Source organism: Aethalodelphis obliquidens, unplaced genomic scaffold (assembly GCF_003676395.1).
Source record: "Aethalodelphis obliquidens isolate GAN/ISIS:26980383/991018 unplaced genomic scaffold, ASM367639v1 scaffold78, whole genome shotgun sequence".
Taxonomy (NCBI): Eukaryota; Metazoa; Chordata; class Mammalia; order Artiodactyla; family Delphinidae; genus Aethalodelphis; species Aethalodelphis obliquidens.
The window spans coordinates 5,548,962-5,567,668 of NW_020838022.1; the positions used below are offsets into that span (position 1 = coordinate 5,548,962).

The following is an 18,707-nucleotide window of genomic DNA, read 5'->3' on the forward strand; positions in this document are numbered from 1 at the left end:
TCCGCTCAAGATTTCCTTTAGTTGATTTATGAATAGCACATGTAATGTCTTTCAATTAACTTTCCCAGCTCCTCTAGAGGAGAGTATTCAAAAGTTTTTACACTTATTCCCAGCTGTGATGTATTCTACCCATTTAGATACTTAGATATTTTTTGAGATGTATTTGACATATAACATTATATTAATTTCAGGTGTACGGTGTAATGAGTCTATACTTGTATATATTGTGAAATGATCACCACAATAAATCTAGTTAACATTCATCATCACACACAGTTACAAAATTTTTTTTCTTGTGATGAGAACTTTTAAGATCTCCTCTCTCAGCAACTCTTTCCACTATGCAGTACAGTATTATTAACTATGGTCGCCATGCTGTGTACATTACATCCCTATGACTTACTTATTTTATAACTAGGAGCTTGAACCTTTTGACCCCCATTCCACCCCCCTCCCCCCCCTTTGGCGACCACCAATCTGTTCTCTGTAGATGCTTAGATGTTAAGCACTTGTTATTCATTTACTCCTTGCTTTGTAAAATACCTAAATGTCCCTTATAAACACTCATTTTCTTTAGGATCATTATTCTTGTTATGGAAAAGGGAAATCAAGGAAAGAAGCTTTAGAAAGTTGCTTGAGATCACAGAATTGGTGTCAATTAAAAATCTAAAGTTAAAATATAGGGATCGCTTCCCTTCTCCCATTTGCCAGTTACTGGCAAACTATCAGCTAACTAGACTAGAGATAGATAACTGGAGTCATCCCCAAGTTCTCTTCACTGAAACTACATATATATATTTTTCAGTCTGAGTACTGTGGAATTTACATCTTTATTGGGAAACTTCGAGGAAGTATGCACGTTTCAACAGACGCTCTGCCAAGCCTTGGAAGAATGTTCAAAGTAAGTGTCGCACGTCGCCATCAGGATAGCTATAGCAACATTGGGTTTTTTGGTGTGTTTTGTTTTCTTTTAACTGTTGTCTTAGATAGGGGCACTTGATATTTATGCAGTTATTATGCATTTATACATTTATTCCAACTTTGATAAATTGCCCCAGTACAGAGAAAATCTACTAGGTGGTGGTACTCACAGAGTCAGCCCACTAGTTGCTTATCAGGACTCTACATCTGGTCCGTTATTTTTCACTTTATTTAAAAATCATATTGACAAATAAGGTCTAAATCGACCATGGATGATGCCTTTGTCATCGATTAGATATTTTTATTTTGTACATTGCGAATTACTTTTCTAAGTAATTTTTTTTTTTTTTTTTTTTTTTTTGCGGTACGCGGGCCTCTCACTGTTGGCGGCCTCTCCCGTTGCGGAGCACAGGCTCCGGACGTGCAGGCTCAGCAGCCATGGCTCACGGGCCCAGCCGCTCCGCGGCATTTGGGCTCTTCCCAGACCGGGGCGCGAACCCACGTCCCCTGCATCGACAGGCAGACTCTTAACCTCTGCGCCACCAAGGAAGCCCCAAGTAATATCTTTATGTGAACCACAACGCATCATTGATGGCTAGCTAGCTCGTTGAAGTGCAGAATGAACTGTGATGATCATCAGGCAATATGTTTCTGGAGCAAGATTCATTTTCCAAGTAGTGGATCTCAGAGAATTGGTGACTTTCGTCGTCTATAGGGAATTTGGGGCAATTGTCTGTTTCTTGAGCTTAATGAGACACGGGTGGTTGTCCAGGGACGAAGCTGGTGAGAACCCCCTGTAAAGAGACCTGAGGAGCCACTGCAAATGCTGATAGGGATCCATATTCTTGGTATGGAAAGATGGTGACTAAGTGAGAAGAGCAGATTACTATTTAGATTTGTAATCTTTGCTTTTCATTTTATATGGAAACATGTAGAAGAGAGTCCAAGGAATATGCCAACATTGTTATAATAGATATCTCTGAATGGTGGAATTCCGAGTAATTTTTTTTCTTTCTTGTGTGTTTTTGATTTTTCTGCAAACTAAAATGGATGCCATGTAATTCTAAACATCTGGATGTCACCTCGCCTAGCAACACCAGGCCACCAAGACTACATAATACTCCTTTGTGATGTGCCATTTTTGGATTCAGTTAGTTTTGTCTGTACTTGAACTTCATGCAAATTAGTCAAGAGTATATTTCGTGTGCCCGGCTAAATTTGAATATTATAATTTGAATAAGCATCTTAAAAAACCCTAGTAATTCCAAATAAGTATCTGACCCTATATATTGGAGCTATGTTTGGTGGCTAGAGTTTAAAACAGTGGCCAAGAACTTGCATTTCATAGATAAAATGGTTATAATATAGAAGTTTCTTTTTAACTTTGGCAAAAGAATTCATAAGGTTTGCGTGTTGCCAGGTTTAATTGGAATCATCTTCCTTTATCCCGTTTCCTATTTTACATTCTGTGTTTCACCTGTTTTGCTTACAGGTTTCCAGAAAACCAACACAAAGTAGGTGGCTGTCTACTGAACCTCATGCCTCATTTTAAATCTATGTATCTGGCTTACTGTGCAAATCATCCTTCAGCTGTAAATGTACTCACCCAGCACAGGTAAATCATTAACATTTCCCCCAAAAAGCTGCTTTGCAATGATATCCTTTCCCAGGACTACCTCATTTGGAAATCCAAGATCTCCCACTGAACTCTTGATTATCCCCATTCATCATACCAGAAATTGATTCATTGTTATATGGATTTATTGTCCATTCATGCAACAAATAATTTATTGAGCACCTACTATGTGCAAGGTCCTGTAGTAGTTGATGGGGATACAGTAGTGAACAAGGAAGAGAAGGTCCCTTCCCTCATGGAGCATAGACTCTTGAGAGAAATAGACATGAAATTAAATGTTGTAAACATGTTGTATTAGAAAAGGGTAATTAAAAGGAAGCTGTGAGACTTTGAACATGGTATCAAAGTGTGGCGTGAACGAAGGGTCAGGGAAGGCTTTCTTGAAGTAAAATTCTATTCAGAGCCAATGGTTTAGCCTTCCCCATCCCAGTGAATGTTTTATCCAAGTTGCTGCAGAGCTAAGCTGCCTAGGTTCATCTCTTTTTCACTCTCCCTTTGTCTGGTAGAGGAAGTCTCAAGTAGTAATATGGCTAAAAGGCAGGTGTCAGCAGGGAAAGGTGGAAGGAAACTAACCCTGTGAACTGGGTGTCAGGTACTCTAAGCAAAGGTCTCTGATGACAATTATACATGAATATAAATTGTTTCAGATTCATGGAGAACAGCAGCACAGTATCTCCTTTAAGAGTCCTTACAAGGGACCCAGATAAGCTCACATCTCTCCTACCCTTCCTTACACTCTGACGACTCACCCTTGACACATTCACTGATACATTCATCTGGGCCAGAATTCTGTAGGATAGGCTTGAAGACACAGTTTGGACTTTGAAGCCATGTGCTAGGAATCCAGGTGGGACAATAGGAAGACCAACACACAGAGTCTCTTATGACTGAAGTCGGAGACTAGATTCAGAACCGACATGATTCTGGAGGCTGCTCAAGACTGAAAAGATTATTCTTCTCTTAATTTGACTTGTACTCCCAGACCCAGGCTGGAACAGTGGGTGACAACAGCCCTCAGAAGTGATGGAAACTTTGGCTTTGCCCTCGTTCATTAGGAGCTTGATTGACTTTACAGAGCTGTTATGTAAGGGCATTTTGAAGGTAGAATTCAGTAGGTCCTACTTGAAGGTGAATTTTACTTCCCGGATGAAAGTTGTGAACTCTTGTGGCATAGCAAATATGGAAGTTGGAGTTTAAAGAAAGAGAAGCCATGACTCTGGATTATTTAGGCAAGTGGCTCAACTGCTTAGAGCTAAAAATAACACTGACAATGTGCCAGGCACATGATGTAAAAGCCTACGAGGGAGTTACTATTATTACCATCATCTCTGCTTTACAGATGAGACATTAGAAGCTTAAGTAATCTGCCCAAGTACTCATAGCTGTTAAGCGGTTGAGCCAGAATTAGAATCCAGGTCTGTCAGACTTCTAAAAAAAAAGTTTTTATTAACACATGTATTTCACCTACAAAGTGAATAATCTAAATGCAAACTTAAAGAATTATCATAAAATGAGCACCCATGGACCCACCACCCAGCTTAAGAAATAAAATTTTACCGTTTCTTTTTTAATATAGTAACTTTATTGAGATATAATTCACATACCATACAATTCACCCATTTAAAGTGTACAGTTAAATTATTTTTAGTATATTCAGAGTTGTGCAACCATCACCACAATCAATTTTAGAAGATTTTCATCATTCTCCAAACAAACCTGTACTCAATAGCTGTCATTCCCCATTGCCAGCCCAAGGCAACCACTAAAATACTTTATGTCACTATGGATTTGCTTATTCTGAACATTTCATTTAAGTGGAATCACACAACATATGGCCTTTTGTGTCTGGCTTCTTTCACTCAGCATAATGTTTTCAAGGTTCATCCATGTTGTTGCACTTAACAGTACATTGTGTTTTTAAATTGCCGTACATACAATGAAAAGTATTTCATTGTATGGATACCGCATATTGTTCTTCCATTCACCAGTTTGTGGACATATGGACTGTGAATGGTGCTACTATGAAGATTCATCTACAAGTCGTTGCGTAGACCTATGTTTTCATTTCTCTTGATACGTAGATACGTAGGAGTGAAATTGCTGGGTCATACGGTAACTCTATGTTTCACTTTTAGAGGAACTGTGAGACTGTTTTCCAAAGTGGCTACACCAATTTATATTCCTACTAGCAATTTATGGCAGTTTCATTTCTCCACATCCTCACCAACATTTGTTATCATCAGTCTTTTTGATTATAGCCATTCTAGAGGATATGAAGTGATGATATCTCATTTTGATATTGATTTGCATTTCCCTAATGACTAATGATGTTGAGCATCTTTCATGTGCTTTATTGGTAATTGGTGTACCTTCATTTGGGGAAACGTCTATTCAGATCCTTCGCCTATTGTTAAATTGGGTTACTTGATTCATTACTGAGATATGATTCACATACCATAAATCCACCATTTTAAAGTGTAGAACTCAGTGGTTGTTAATATATTAGGTTGTCCCTACATGTGAAGTGGGTCTCTTGTACACAGCATGTGTACGGGTCTTGCTTTTGTATCCTTTCAGCCAGTCTATGTCTTTTGATTGGAGCATTTAATCCATTTACATTTTAGGTAGTTATCGATATGTATGTTCCTATTACCATTTTCTTAATTGTTTTGGGTTTGTTGTTGTAGGTCTTTTCCTCTTCTTGTGTTCCCTGCCTAGAGAAGTTCCTTTAGCATTTGTTGTAAAGCTGGTTTGGTGGTTCTGAATTCTCTTAGCTTTTGCCTGTCTGTAAAGATTTTAATTTCTCCATCGAATCTGAATGAGATCCTTGCTGGGTAGAGTCATCTTGGTTGTAGATTTTTCCCTTTCATCACTTTAAATATGTCCTGCTACTGCCTTCTGGCTTGTAGAGTTTCTGCTGAAAGATCAGCTGTTAACCTTATGGGGATTCCCTTGTATGTTATTGGTTGCTTTTCTCTTGCTGCTTTTCATATTTTTTCTTTGTATTTATTTTTTGATAGCTTGATTAATATGTGTCTTGGCGTGTTTCTCCTTGGATTTATCCTGTATGGGACTCTCTGTGCTTCCTGGACTTAATTGATTATTTCCTTTCCCATCTTAGGGAAGTTTTCTACTGTAATCTCTTCAAATATTTTCTCAGACCCTTTCTTTTTCTCTTCTTCTTCTGTGACCCCTATAATTCGAATGTTGGTACGTTTAATGTTGTTCCAGAGGTCTCTGAGACTGTCCTCAATTCTTTTCATTCTCTCCTCTTTGTTCTGCTCTGTGGTAGTTATTTCCACTATTTTATCTTCCAGGTCACTTATCTGCTCTTCTGCCTCATTTATTCTGCTATTGATCCCTTCTAGAGAATTTTTAATTTCATTTATTGTGTTGTTCATCATTGCTTGTTTCATCTTTAGTTCTTCTAGGTCCTTGTTAAATGTTTCTTGCATTTTCTCTATTCTATTTCCAAGATTTTGGATCACCTTTACTATCATTACTCTGAATTCTTTTTCAGGTAGACTGCCTATTTCCTCTTCATTTGTTCGGTCTGGTGGGTTTATACCTTGCTCCTTCATCTGCTGTGTATTTCTCTGTCTTCTCATTTTGCTTAATTTACTGTGTTTGGGGTCTCCTTTTCGCAGGCTACAGGTTCATAGTTCCCGTTGTTCTTGGTGTCTGCCCCCAGTGGATAAGGTTGGTTCAGGGGCTTGTGTAGGCTTCCTGGTGGAGGGGACTGGTGGGCAGGTGGATTCTTAACCACTGCACCACCAGGGAAGTCCTATCACTTTTTTTTTTGCCTCATGTATTTTGATGTTCTGTTGTTAGGTGCATTCATGTTAAGGATTGCTTTGTCTTGTTGGAGAAATGGCCCTTGTATCTTTCTGTCATTCTCTCTCTTTATCCCTGATAGTTTTCCATGTTCTGATGTCAGCTTTTTCTGAAATTAATATAGCTAATCCAGCTATCTTTTGATTGCTGTTAATATTTCATTTTCCATACCTTTGCTTATAATCTGTCTGTGTCTCGTAGACAATATATAATTGAGTCTTCCTTTTTTAATCCACTTTGAGAACCTCTGTCCTTTAACTGACATATTTGGACCATTCATATTTAAAGTGATTATAGTTATAGTTGGATTAATATCTAAAATGTTTGTAACCATTTTCTATTCATTTCCCTTGTTCTTTCTTTACTGCCCCCCTTTTACTGCCTTCTGTGGTTTTATTATTATTATTATTTTTAATTTTGACTGTGACACCCGGCACGTGGGATCTTAGTTCCTCAACCAGGGATTGAACCTCTGCCCCCTGCAGTGGAAGCACGGAGTCTTAACCACTGGACTGCTAGGGAAGTCCTGCATTCTCTGGTTTTAGTTAAACATTTTATATGATTTCATTTTCTCTTCTTCTCTTTGTCTTTTTCTGAAAAAATTTTAGTGATTTCCCTAGAGTTTGTAATATCCATTTACAACTAACCTAACAGCACTTTCACATAACACTTACCATTTCACAGGTAATGCAGGTACCTTATAACAGAGTATTCTAAATTTTTTCCCCTCATCTCTTATCGTTCTCATTCATTTCATGTATCCATAACATAAAATCACTCAATATACTGTTGCTTTTATTACTTTGAACAGGTATCTATTAGATCTATTAAGAATAAGAAAAAAGATTTTATTTTAACTGCATTTATTATTCTCTGACACTCTTCCTTTTCATGTGGGTCCAAGTTTCCTTCTCTCTGAAATACTTATTTTAACAATATTTGATAGGAGGTCTACTGGTGACAGTTTCCCTCAGTTTTTATTTGCCTAAGGAAGTTTCATTTTGCCTCCACTTTTTTTCCTTCTATTTTTATTGTGGTAAATAGCATGATGTCCTCAGAGTTCATCCATGTTTTCACATATGACACGATTTCCTTCTCTTTAAAGAGGTATGCATGTGCATACCACATTTCTTTATCCATTCATTCAGCAATGGCCATTTATGTTGTTTCACGACTTGGCTGTGGGAATGCAAATGTCTCTTTGAGACCTTGATTTCAGTTTATTTAGATAAATAACCAAAAGTTGGATTGCTGGATTAAATGGTAGTTCTATTTTCAGTGTTTTGAGGAACTTCCATACTGTTTCCACTGTGGCTGCACCAATTTACATTCTCACCAACAATGCACAGAGGTTCCAACTTCTTCACATCTTTGCCAACATTTGTCTTTATTTATTTATTTATTTTTGGATAATGACCATCCTAATCAGATGTGAAGGGATGTCTCATTGTGTGTGTGTGTGTGTGTGTGTGTGTGTGTGTGTGTGTGTGTGTGTTTACAGTAACTATTACACTTCTCTACTTAAATGTATACAGTCTCATGTAGTAGGGGTCATGTATCTCTTTTCCTCAAACAAATACTAATGTAATATTTAATTGAAGTATAGTTTCTGTACAATATTATATAAGTTACAGGTGTACAATATAGTGATTCACAATTTTTAAAGGTTATACTTCTTTTATAGTTATTATAAAATATCATTGTGGTTTTGATTTGCACTTCCCTGATGATTAGTGTTGTTGAGCATCTTTTCATGTACCATTTGTATGTCTTCTTAGGAAAAATGTCTATTCAAGTCCTTTGCCCACTTTTTTTTTTTGTGTGTGTGTGTGTGTGTGGTACGTGGGCCTCTCACTGCTGTGGCCTCTCCTGCTGCAGAGGACAGGCTCTGGACGCGCAGGCTCAGCAGCCATGGCTCACGGGCCCAGCTGCTCTGCGACATGTGGGATCCTCCCGGAGCAGGGCACAAACCCGTGTCCCCTGCATCGGCAGGCGGACTCCCAACCACTGCGCCACCAGGGAAGCCCTCTTCTTTTTTTTTAACATCTTTATTGAAGTATAATTGCTTATCAATGGTGTGTTAGTTTCTGCTTTATAACAAAGTGAATCAGCTATACATACACATATATCCCCGTATCTCTTCCCTCTTACGTCTCCCTCCCTCCCACCCTCCCTATCCCACCCCTCTAGGTGGTCACAAAGCACCAAGGTTATCTCCCTGTGCTATGCAGCTGCTTCCCACTAGCTATCTGTTTTACATTTGGTAGTGTATATATGTACATGCCACTCTCTCACTTTGTCCCAGCTTACCCTTCCCCCTCCCCATGTCCTCAAGCCCATTCTCTAGTAGGTCTGCATCTTTATTCCTGCCCTGCCCCTAGGTTCTTCATGACCATTTTTTTTTCTTTTTTTAGATTCCGTATATATGTGTTAGCATATGGTATTTGTTTTTCTCTTTCTGACTTACTTCACTCTGTATGACAGGCTCTAGGTCCATCCACCTCACTACAAATAACTCAATTTTGTTTCTCTTTATGGCTGAGTAATATTCCATTGTATATATGTGCCACATCTTCTTTATCCATTCATCTGTCGATGGACACTTAGGTTGCTTCCATGTCCTGGCTATTGTAAATAGAGCTGCAATGAACATTTTGGTACATGACTCTTTATGAATTATGGTTTTCTCGGGGTATATGCCCAGTAGTGGGATTGCTGGGTCGTATGGTAGTTCTATTTGTAGTTTTTTAAGGAACCTCCATACTGTTCTCCATAGTGGCTGTACCAATTTACATTCCCACCAACAGTGCAAGAGTGTTCCCTTTTCTCCACACCCTCTCCAGCATTTATTGTTTGTAGATTTTTTGATGATGGCCATTCTGACTGGTGTGAGGTGATACCTCATTGTGCTTTTGATTTGCATTTCTCTTATGATTAGTGATGTTGAGCATCCTTTCATGTGTTTGTTACTTTGCCCACTTCTAAGTTAGGTTATTAGTATCTTTACTATTGAGTTGTAGGAGTTCCTTATTTTTTTTGGAGATTAGACCCTTATCAAATATATGATTTGTAAACATTTTTTCCTTTTCATAAGTTGCCTTTTCACTTTGCTGATTGTTTCCTTTGCTGTGAAAAATCCTTTTAGTTTGATGTAGTTCCACCTGCCTATTTTTCATTTTGTTAACTGTGCTCTTGGTATCGTATTCAAGAAATCATTGCCAAGACCAATGTTTGGAAGCATTTCTCCTGTTTACTTCCAGGAATTTTAGAGCTTCAGGTTTTATGTTTAAGTCTTGAATCCATTTTGAGTTGATTTTTGTGTGTGGTGTGAGGTAAGGTTCCAGTTTCTTCTTTTTTTTTTTTTTTGCATGTGCATATTCAGTTTTCCCAGTACCATTTGTTGAAGACTGTTTTTTTCTCATTATATATTCTTGGCACCGTTGTCAAAGATCAATTAAACATATATACATAGATTTATTTCTAGGCTTTCTAATTTGTTCCATTGATCTAGTGTCTTTCTTTGTGCCAACCATACTGTTTTAATTACTGTAGATTTGTAATGTTTTGGAATAAGGAAGTGTGAAACCTCCAACTTTGTTATTTGGGGTTCATTTTGGTTCCATATGAATTCTGGGATTGTTTTTTTCTGTTTCTGTAAAAAAAAATGCCATTGAGGATTTATAGGGATTGCATTGAATCTGTAGATCACTTTTGACGTCTGGACATTTTTAACAGTATAAACTCTTCTGATCTGTGAACATGGGATGTCTTTACACTTGTTTGTTCCTTCTTTAATTTTTTTCATCAATGTTTTGTAATTTTCAGTGTACAAGTCTTTGGTCTCCTTGGTTAAGTTTAGTACTAAGTATTTTATTCTTTGGATGCTATTGTATCAATAAATGAGATTTCTTTCCTTCTTTCTTTCTTTCTGTATTTTTTTGGATAGTTCATTGTTAATGTATAGAAATGCAACTGATTTCTGTATGTTAATTTTGGATCCTGCAAATTTACTGAATTCGTTTATTAGTTTTACCAGTTTTTTTGTGGAGTCTAGGGTTTTCTACATATAAAATCATGTCATCTGTGAACAGAGATCATTTTACTTCTTCCTTTCCCGTTTGGATGCCTTTTATTTTTCTTTCTTGCCTATCTGGCTAGGACATCCAGTACTGTGTTGAATAGAAGTGACCAAAGTGGGCATCTGTGCCTTGTTCCTGATCTTAGAGGAAAAAGCTCTGTTTTTCACCATTGAGTATGATGTGCTTTTCATATATTGCCTTCTTATGTTGAGGCAATTTCCTTCTATTCTTAATTAGTTGAGCATTTTTGTTTTTATCATGAAAGGATGTTGGATTTTTGTCAGATGCTTTTTCTGCATCTATTGAGATGATCATATGATTTTTATCTTTTTCCCTTTGAGTGTGATGTATCACATTGATTGATTTTTGTATGTCAAATCATCCTTGCATCCTAGGTATATTTCCCACTGGTCATGGTGTATGATGCCTTCAGTGTGCTATTACATTTGGTTTGCTAGTATTTTGTTGAGGACTTTGGCATCTATATTCATCAGGATATTGGCCTATAGTTTTCTTTTCTTGTGGTGTCTTTCTCTGGCTCTTGTATCAGGGTAATGCTGGTCTCATAAAATGAGTTTGAAAGTGTTTCTGTCTCTTTAATTATTTTGGAAGAGTTTGAGGAGGATTGGTGTTAATTCATTTTTTTAAAAAAAATTTATTTATTTATTTTTTGGCCGTGCCATGGGGCACGTGGGATCTTAGTTCCCTGACCAGGGATCAAACCCACACCCCCTGCGGTGTAAGCGTGGAGTTTTAACCACTGGACCACCAGGGAAGTCCCTAGTGTTAATTCATTTTTAAATGTTTTATAGAATTCACCAGTGAAGCCATCTGGTCCTGGGCTTTTCTTTGTTGGGAGGTTTTTTTGTTTTTTTGTTTTTAAATCAATTAATTTTTGGCTGCGTTGGGTCTTCATTGCTTTCTCTAGTTGTGGCAAGCGGAGGCTACTCTTCATTGTGGTGCGTGGGCTTCTCATTGTGGTGGCTTCTCTTGTTGCAGAGCACGGGCTCTAGGCACGCAGGCATCAGTAGTTGTGGCATGTGGGCTCAGTAGTTGCGGCACACAGGCTTAGTTGCTCTGCGGCATGTGGGATCTTCCGGGACCAGGGATTGAACCCATGTCCCCTGCATTGGCAGGCAGATGCTTTTTTTTTTTTTTTTTTTTCCGGTACGCGGACCTCTCACTGTTGTGGCCTCTCCCGTTGCGGAGCACAGGCTCCGGACACACAGGCTCAGCGGCCATGGTTCACGGACCCAGCCACTCCGCCACATGTGGGATCTTCCCGGATGGGGGCACGAACCCGTGTCCCCTGCATCAGCAGGCAGACTCTCAACCGCTGCGCCACCAGGGAAGCCCCCTGGGAGTTTTTAATTGTCAAGCTAGTCCGCGCTCAGACTCTTGCAGTTCATCACAGTTTCCATTTGAGTGGTCCTACCAGTTACTGGCTCCAGTGGCTTCTCCTCAGGGAAGTTGATCTCAGTTCTAATTCTTTGTGTTTGCCTGTCTTTCTAGATTTGGGGGTGGTGGTTTTCCCTGTGATCTCAATTCTCAGTGGATCTAAGAAAAGTAATTGATTTTCAGTTTGTTCAGTGTTTTTCTTGTTGCAAGGATGGTAATAATAATTTCTAAGCTCTTTGGATGTCAGAGCTGAAACCCAATGTCCTTTTATGGGTTTTTGAATTATTTTATTTTATTTTACTTTTTAAGCAATTTGTTTAACTTACATTTAATAAATGTATAGGGTTGTGCAACCATCACCACAATCCAACTTAAGAACATTTCTGTCACAGAAGATCCCTTATGCCCATTCCAGTCAATCCCTGCTCCCACCCCCATGAATTATGTTTTTAGTGTTTGCTTTGAGGCTTTCCATATATATATCTTGTCTGAATCTGCTTCATGTTTACAGTAACTTAATTCTAGTGAGATATAAAAATGTTACTCCTAGTATACCTCTATTTCCACTTTCCTTTTTGTGCTACTGTTGTTATACACGTTATGTCTATATGTTATGAACCCAATAATACATTGCCATCATTATTATTATTATTATTTTAAATTTATTTATTTATTCATTTATTTAATTTTTGGCTGCATTGGGTCTTTGCTGCTGCACGTGGGTTTTCTCTAGTTGCTGAGAGCAGGGGCTACTCTGTTGTGGTGCGCAGGCTTCTCATTGAGGTGGTTTCTCTTGCTGCGGAGCACAGGCTCTAGGCGCGCGGGCTTCAGTAGTTGTGGCTCGCGGGTTCAGTAGTTGTGGCTCACGGGCTCTAGAGTGCGGACTCAGTAGTTGTGGCGCACGGGCTTAGTTGCTCCGTGGCACGTGGGATCCTCCTGGACCAGGGCTCAAACCCATGTCCCCTGCATTGGCAGGCTGATTCACAACCACTGCACCACCAGGGAAGCCCGCCATCGTTATTATTAATATAATTTTCTATTAATGAAACTGAGAGAAGAAAGGAGAGTGAGGATATATTTATAGCATTTGTTATATTAACATTCTTATTTACTGTTTGTGTGAAGTGATACCTCATTGTAGTTTTGATTTGCATTTCTCTAATAATTAGTGATGTTGAGCATCTTTCCATGTGCCTGTTGGCCATCTGTATGTCTTCTTCGGAGAAGTGTCTACTTAGGTCTTCTGGCCATTTTTGGATTGGGTTGTTTGTTTTTTTGATATTGAGTTGTATGAGCTGTTTGTATATTTTGGAAATTAAGCCCTTGTCAGTCACATTGTTTGCAAATATTTTCTCCCAGTCTGTAGGTTGTCTTTTCATTTTGTTGATGGTTTCCTTTGCTGTGCAAAAGGTTAAAGTTTGATTAGGTCCCATTTGTTTATTTTTGCTTTTATTTCTATTGCCTTGGGAGACTGACCTCAGGAAACATTAGTACAATTTATGTCAGAGAATGTTTTGCCTATGTTCTCTTCTAGGAGTTTTATGATGTCCTGTCTTACATTTAAGTCTTTAAGCCATTTTGAGTTTATTTTTCTGTAGGGTGTGAGGGAGTGTTCTGACTTCATTGATTTACGTGCGGCTGTCCAGCTTAACCAACACCACTTATAGAAGAGACTGTCTTTTCTCCATTGTATATTCTTGCCTCCTTTGTCAATGATTAATTGACCGTAGGCCTGTGGGTTTATTTCTGGGCTCTTTATTCTAGGGGTAGTTTTTTGAGACCAGTCTTTGAAATTTGCTGGTTCTCTCTACTGACCTAGCTGGCCTCTTGTGTAGCTTGTTGTTTTTAATTAAGAGGACCAGCCTTCTCTCATTTGCTTACCACCAAAATCTTCATTGCTTTTGCCAGAGACCTTAGGCTTGAATTTCCCCACACTGTTTTTCAACTAGAACCAATTCCTTTGAGGAAAGCTCACTGTTCCTATAGTCTGTCTGCCTTTCCCCTGGGCAAAATCTTTGAGCCACTGCTCTGGGTGCTGGGCAGGGCAGTAGCCTCTGTTCTTCTCTGTTTACCTTTCCCAGCACAGAACCTCTACCCTGCAAGCGAGCTGGGGTGAGGGTAATTTGGTGCCAGTATTTTCAGCCTGCGTCCTCCCTCTCCGTCCAACCTCTCAGCCACACTCACTAGGCATTCAGCATCTTCAACTCAGAGCTGAAGCAGTTGAGATACGCTAGTGAGATATTGTGTCCTTGGGTTGGGAGTTGAGGGCAGAGGGAGCCCTCTCTTGTCCACACTTGCCTGGAGTGGCTTCTGGCAAACTGAGCCAGGAGGAGGGAGGAGGAAGAGAGGGAGAGAGCAGGTCATGGCTCAAATACCAAGCTCTCCCTGTTCTTACTGAGTTTTAGAATATTTTCTTGAATAAATGTTTTCTTCATTTACCAGATGTCATTGGAACACTTGCTAGAGACTTTAAATGGTTGTTTTTATAGGTTCCAGTAGCTCTGCTTGTTTCCCCGGGGGATGGGTCCACATAGCATCTCATGCCACCGTCCCCTTCATGCCTCTCCTTGATGTCAGCCTAAAAACTTTTTCCCACTTTTGTATTGTCTCAGTTTACAGTTCTGCCACTTAGAAGCTGTGTTACCCAGGGGGATTCACTTAATCTTTAAGCCTTAGTTTCCTCACTTGTAAAATGAGGATAAAATCACCTACCTTGCAGGGCTGGTGTGAGGATTCAATGCAATAATGTATACCAAGTACCCGGCATATAGCACAAGGTACTTGCTGCCACCTCCCATGTCTGCTTTATTCGTCTTCTACCAGCTTCTCGTTGTTTTTTAGAAAAAAAATTATGCAATATTTCAAGCATACAAAGAACAGAGATAAAATAAAGTACACCCACGTACCCACCATTCAGCTTAAGAATCAAATTGTAGCTGCAATTGGAGTCCTGTGTATACTTTCCAATATTTCCTGCTCCTCCCTCCCTCCCCCGAGGGAACCTCAGTCCTGAATTGGTTTTTATTATTTCCAGGAATGTTTTCATACTTCACTACTTATCTTCAATAAAGAAAAATATGGTTCAGAGGCATTTTTCCTGTGATGGCTACATAAACATCCTGTGTGGATAAGGGTAAATTTCTTAATGCCAATGAAAAGAGATCCCATCATGTTAGCTTGCCATTTATATGAGCATGTATTCTTTTTCTTCTGATCTGAGAACAGCAATTCTGGATAAATACCAGAAAGAAAGGGTGTACCTCAGATGGCAGACTTGTAGTGTTTAGAGAATTTTCTGTTGTAATTCTATGTACTAAAATACTACTGACTCTGCATTCACCCATGTTAGGAGTTTAAAGTATAAATAACAGTAGAGATTCCTTCAAACATTATGATTTAAAGTTTGTTGCACAGTTAATTGAAAGATTCTCAACTTTGGGGGGAAATTATTATACCCTGTTTGCTTGATTTTGGTTAGTGATTTTTTAAAATTGAAGTATAGTTATTTACAATGTTTCAGGTGTACAGCAAAGTGATTCAGTGTACATATATCTATGTATATATATATATATTCTTTTTCAGATTCTTTTCCATTATAAGTTATTACAAGATACTGAATATAGTTCCCTGTGCTATACAGTAGGTCCTTGTTGTTTATCTATTTTATATATGATTAGTGATTTTTTTGGAGAATTTTATAATATCCCTTGAAATGATGGAAGACTCACTGGAGTCCCATAGAACTGAATTTTTACCTTAGTGGTTTATTTACATGTAAGGAATGAAAATTAAATTAAAATACTTGGGGTTATCCTCAGAGGTGCTTCTAATATAATCTCAGCTATTTTCTAGGCATCTTGTCGTAATTTATGCTGACATACTAGAGGCAAAGCATACTTGAGTGAAATTCTCAGAAAATTCAGATTAAAATCCTGTTTTATATGAAGGTTTCAGCTGAAATAGGGACAGTGGTGGATTTCTGCTAAAGCTGTAGACGCTTAGAGGCGGGAAAATCTCTGAGTCAGAGCAAGCCAGTTAGGTGAACTTCTTCATTTCGGCCGGCAGGTAGCAGTATCATACTAGAAATGCTTGTGACGATTGACAGTGAGACCAGACGCAGCCTGAAAATTGTATGACTGTGTGTTGGTGCCTTGTGAAAAGTGCAGTGATGCATTATCTGAATTTGGAGATATAAGCAGACCCCAATCTTGATATGTTTGTTCCCCATATTTACATATATTTGAATGACTGCCCCAGTCTTTTGCTCGGCCCTGGGTGAGGTCTTTTGGGATTTCCCCTCTCTCTCCCCTTCTGGCTTGCTATTGTGGCTCTTATTTCTTCCTGGGAGAAACTTCACCCTTACAAAAATACCCACTTCTCTCCCGTGCTTCGTTGTGGCATCCATCCTTTTCACAAGGGAGAGGAACCCGGCGGCATGAAAAGACAGAGCGGGGAGAGGAGGAGAGAGTTAGCACCGAGGCAGATCTGGACCTCACTTCCGGCTCTATTGCGGCGACTACCACAAACACCACGTGTTCTTTTCCTCTTGTTAGTTTTATTCACTCTCTGTTTACCACTGTTGTCAGCAATGAAGACTTTGAGAAAAACTCAGAGCTGTGTACTTGCTTCCGGGACGAAGCACATAGGAAAAATTCTGAGGCTAGATTCTGTTCTGTCTTTGAGGAACCAGGGAAGGGAGCAAGTGAGACTGACCACAAACAAACAGTGGTGGGGAGGAAGCAGGCAGCCTAGTCTCTGGGACTGGATCAGTGAAAAAAGGGCTAAGTGAGATCCACCCAACCCAGTGTGAGCGGCATCCCGGGGATTTTCCACTGGCCACGCCCAGCCTCCCAGTTCCTCGTGCCTCACCTCCCCATTCCAGACCACGGTGAGTCCCATGAAAGGCTGGTGGCGAGAGAGTGAGGCGAAAAGAGGGGAAAATCTGGTCCTTTTCTAGCTGCTCTAGTTGGAGTTACCATCGTTCAAAGTGGAAATCTATGCAAAGATTCTACAGAAACACTGTTATATGAGATGGTTAAGCCCTGTAGTGTTATTATAATGTATGACACTTTTCTTCAGTTTTCCAGCCCAACCTAGAATATACCAGAGCCCCATCCACCATGCATTCTCTAAGGGTATGTTGAGTTTCAAACAACATTCATACATTGAAAACTGCTTCTGTGGTATCACATCACATATACAGAACCTGTTAAACTTGAAAAGCACTTCAAGCAGGCTGTATAAAACATAAAAGCTGCATTTGAAAGACAGATTGTGTTTTGGTATACTGACATATATTTGCATGTTATATTTGTGTATGATATTAATTTGTGCATTAAATTTATTTGGCTAAGTAAAATGTGTCTTTGAGGATCTATTTATCATAATGGGCAGTGGCTTTATAAGGCAGTTTTGTTCTTTTGTTGCACTAGTCTAATGTTACTTTTTCCCTAATAGCCAGTGTTTTATTCTGAGATAGTGATCTCACGTTATATTGAAAAAAATTTTTAAATTCTTTTGTAATATTTAACAAGCCTAGAAGTTAGAATGCTGCATGGAAAGTAGAAGTTAGAATGCTGCATGGAAAGTAATAAAGTACACGTTAGCATTTGCTTTTAATTGTTGTAACCCTTGTATCAATTAGAGTAGAACGTTGAGGATGCAGGTAGTTATTTACTCATGGAAAGGAAAAAATAAGACTTGTTTACCAAATTGAAAAGAAATTAGGAAAGTGATTTTCTCAAAATTACATACTCAAATGCTCTCTCCAACTTCGAGTTATTTTCCTAATTATATTTTATATGTGATGATCATTTTTTAGTCTAAGCCAAATCTGACCCACAGGCAGGTTAACCTGTGTTTCCCTAGTCGCTTGCGTTAAGCACTATTTCTTTTTTAAAAATTTTTATTGAAATCTACTTGATTTACAATGTGTTAGTTTCAGGTATACAGCAAAGTAATTCAGTTATACATATATATATTCTTTTTCATATTCTTTTCCATTATGATTTATTACAGGATATTGAATATAGTTCCCTGTGCTATATAGTAGGACCTTGTTGTTTATCTATTTTATATATAGTGGTGTGTATCTGTTAATCCCAAACTCTTAATTTATCCCTTCCCCACCCCCTTTCCCCTTTGGTAACCATAAGTTTGTTTTCTATGTCTGTGAGTCTGTTTCTGTTTTGTAAATAAGTTCATTTCTATCATATTTCAGATTCCACATATAAGTGATATCATATGATATTTGTCTTTCTCTGTCTGACTTACTTCACTTAGTATGATAATCTCTAGGTCCAAAACACTACTTCTTCTAGAAGTTCTCCCTGCATTATTCAAGTCAGCTCAGCTCCCACCCTCCTTTTTTTCATGGTTTAGACCTCAGAGATGGTCCATGCCACTGCTGTGTTCCACATCAAGCATCAGACAGTAGTGATTTCCAACAGACCTGGGTATGAACTTTAACATAGCTATTTACTTGCTTTCACTCACCCTTTCTGAGTCTCATGTTTCTCGTCTGTAAAATGAAGATAACACCTGTGTTGAAATGTTGTTGTGAATATTAAACAAGAACAAATGTATGCAGAGATCTTAGCATGAAAGATTTAGTCTTATAAACCCCAATATTTAAGGTTCACAATTTTAGTAGGAAGTAGGTTTTATCTCTGCTTTACAAATGAGTCAGCTGAGGTTGGTAACTGATCAGGGTCACTGAATCTGTTTTATGATTTCAAGTCCAGGGCACTTCCCTCCCCTTGGCTGCTTCTGGAGCAAGACTGCAAAAACTGATAAAACAGGTAGGCTTGATGGTTAGATGTGACCACTCAGATGAGATC

At 38.8% G+C, this 18,707-nt stretch overlaps 1 protein-coding gene across 8 annotated transcripts in view; it reads left to right on the top strand.

Annotated features, from left to right (window-relative positions):
- ARHGEF6 (Rac/Cdc42 guanine nucleotide exchange factor 6) overlaps positions 1-18,707 on the top strand; it is a 119,490-nt gene that overhangs the window by 74,922 nt on the left and 25,861 nt on the right. For all 8 annotated transcript variants that reach the window (XM_027092496.1, XM_027092498.1, XM_027092494.1 and 5 more), the window contains 2 exons: positions 806-901; positions 2,414-2,536. In XM_027092496.1, coding sequence (XP_026948297.1) covers positions 806-901; positions 2,414-2,536 — 219 coding nt within the window. The remainder of the gene's footprint in view (positions 1-805; positions 902-2,413; positions 2,537-18,707) is intronic.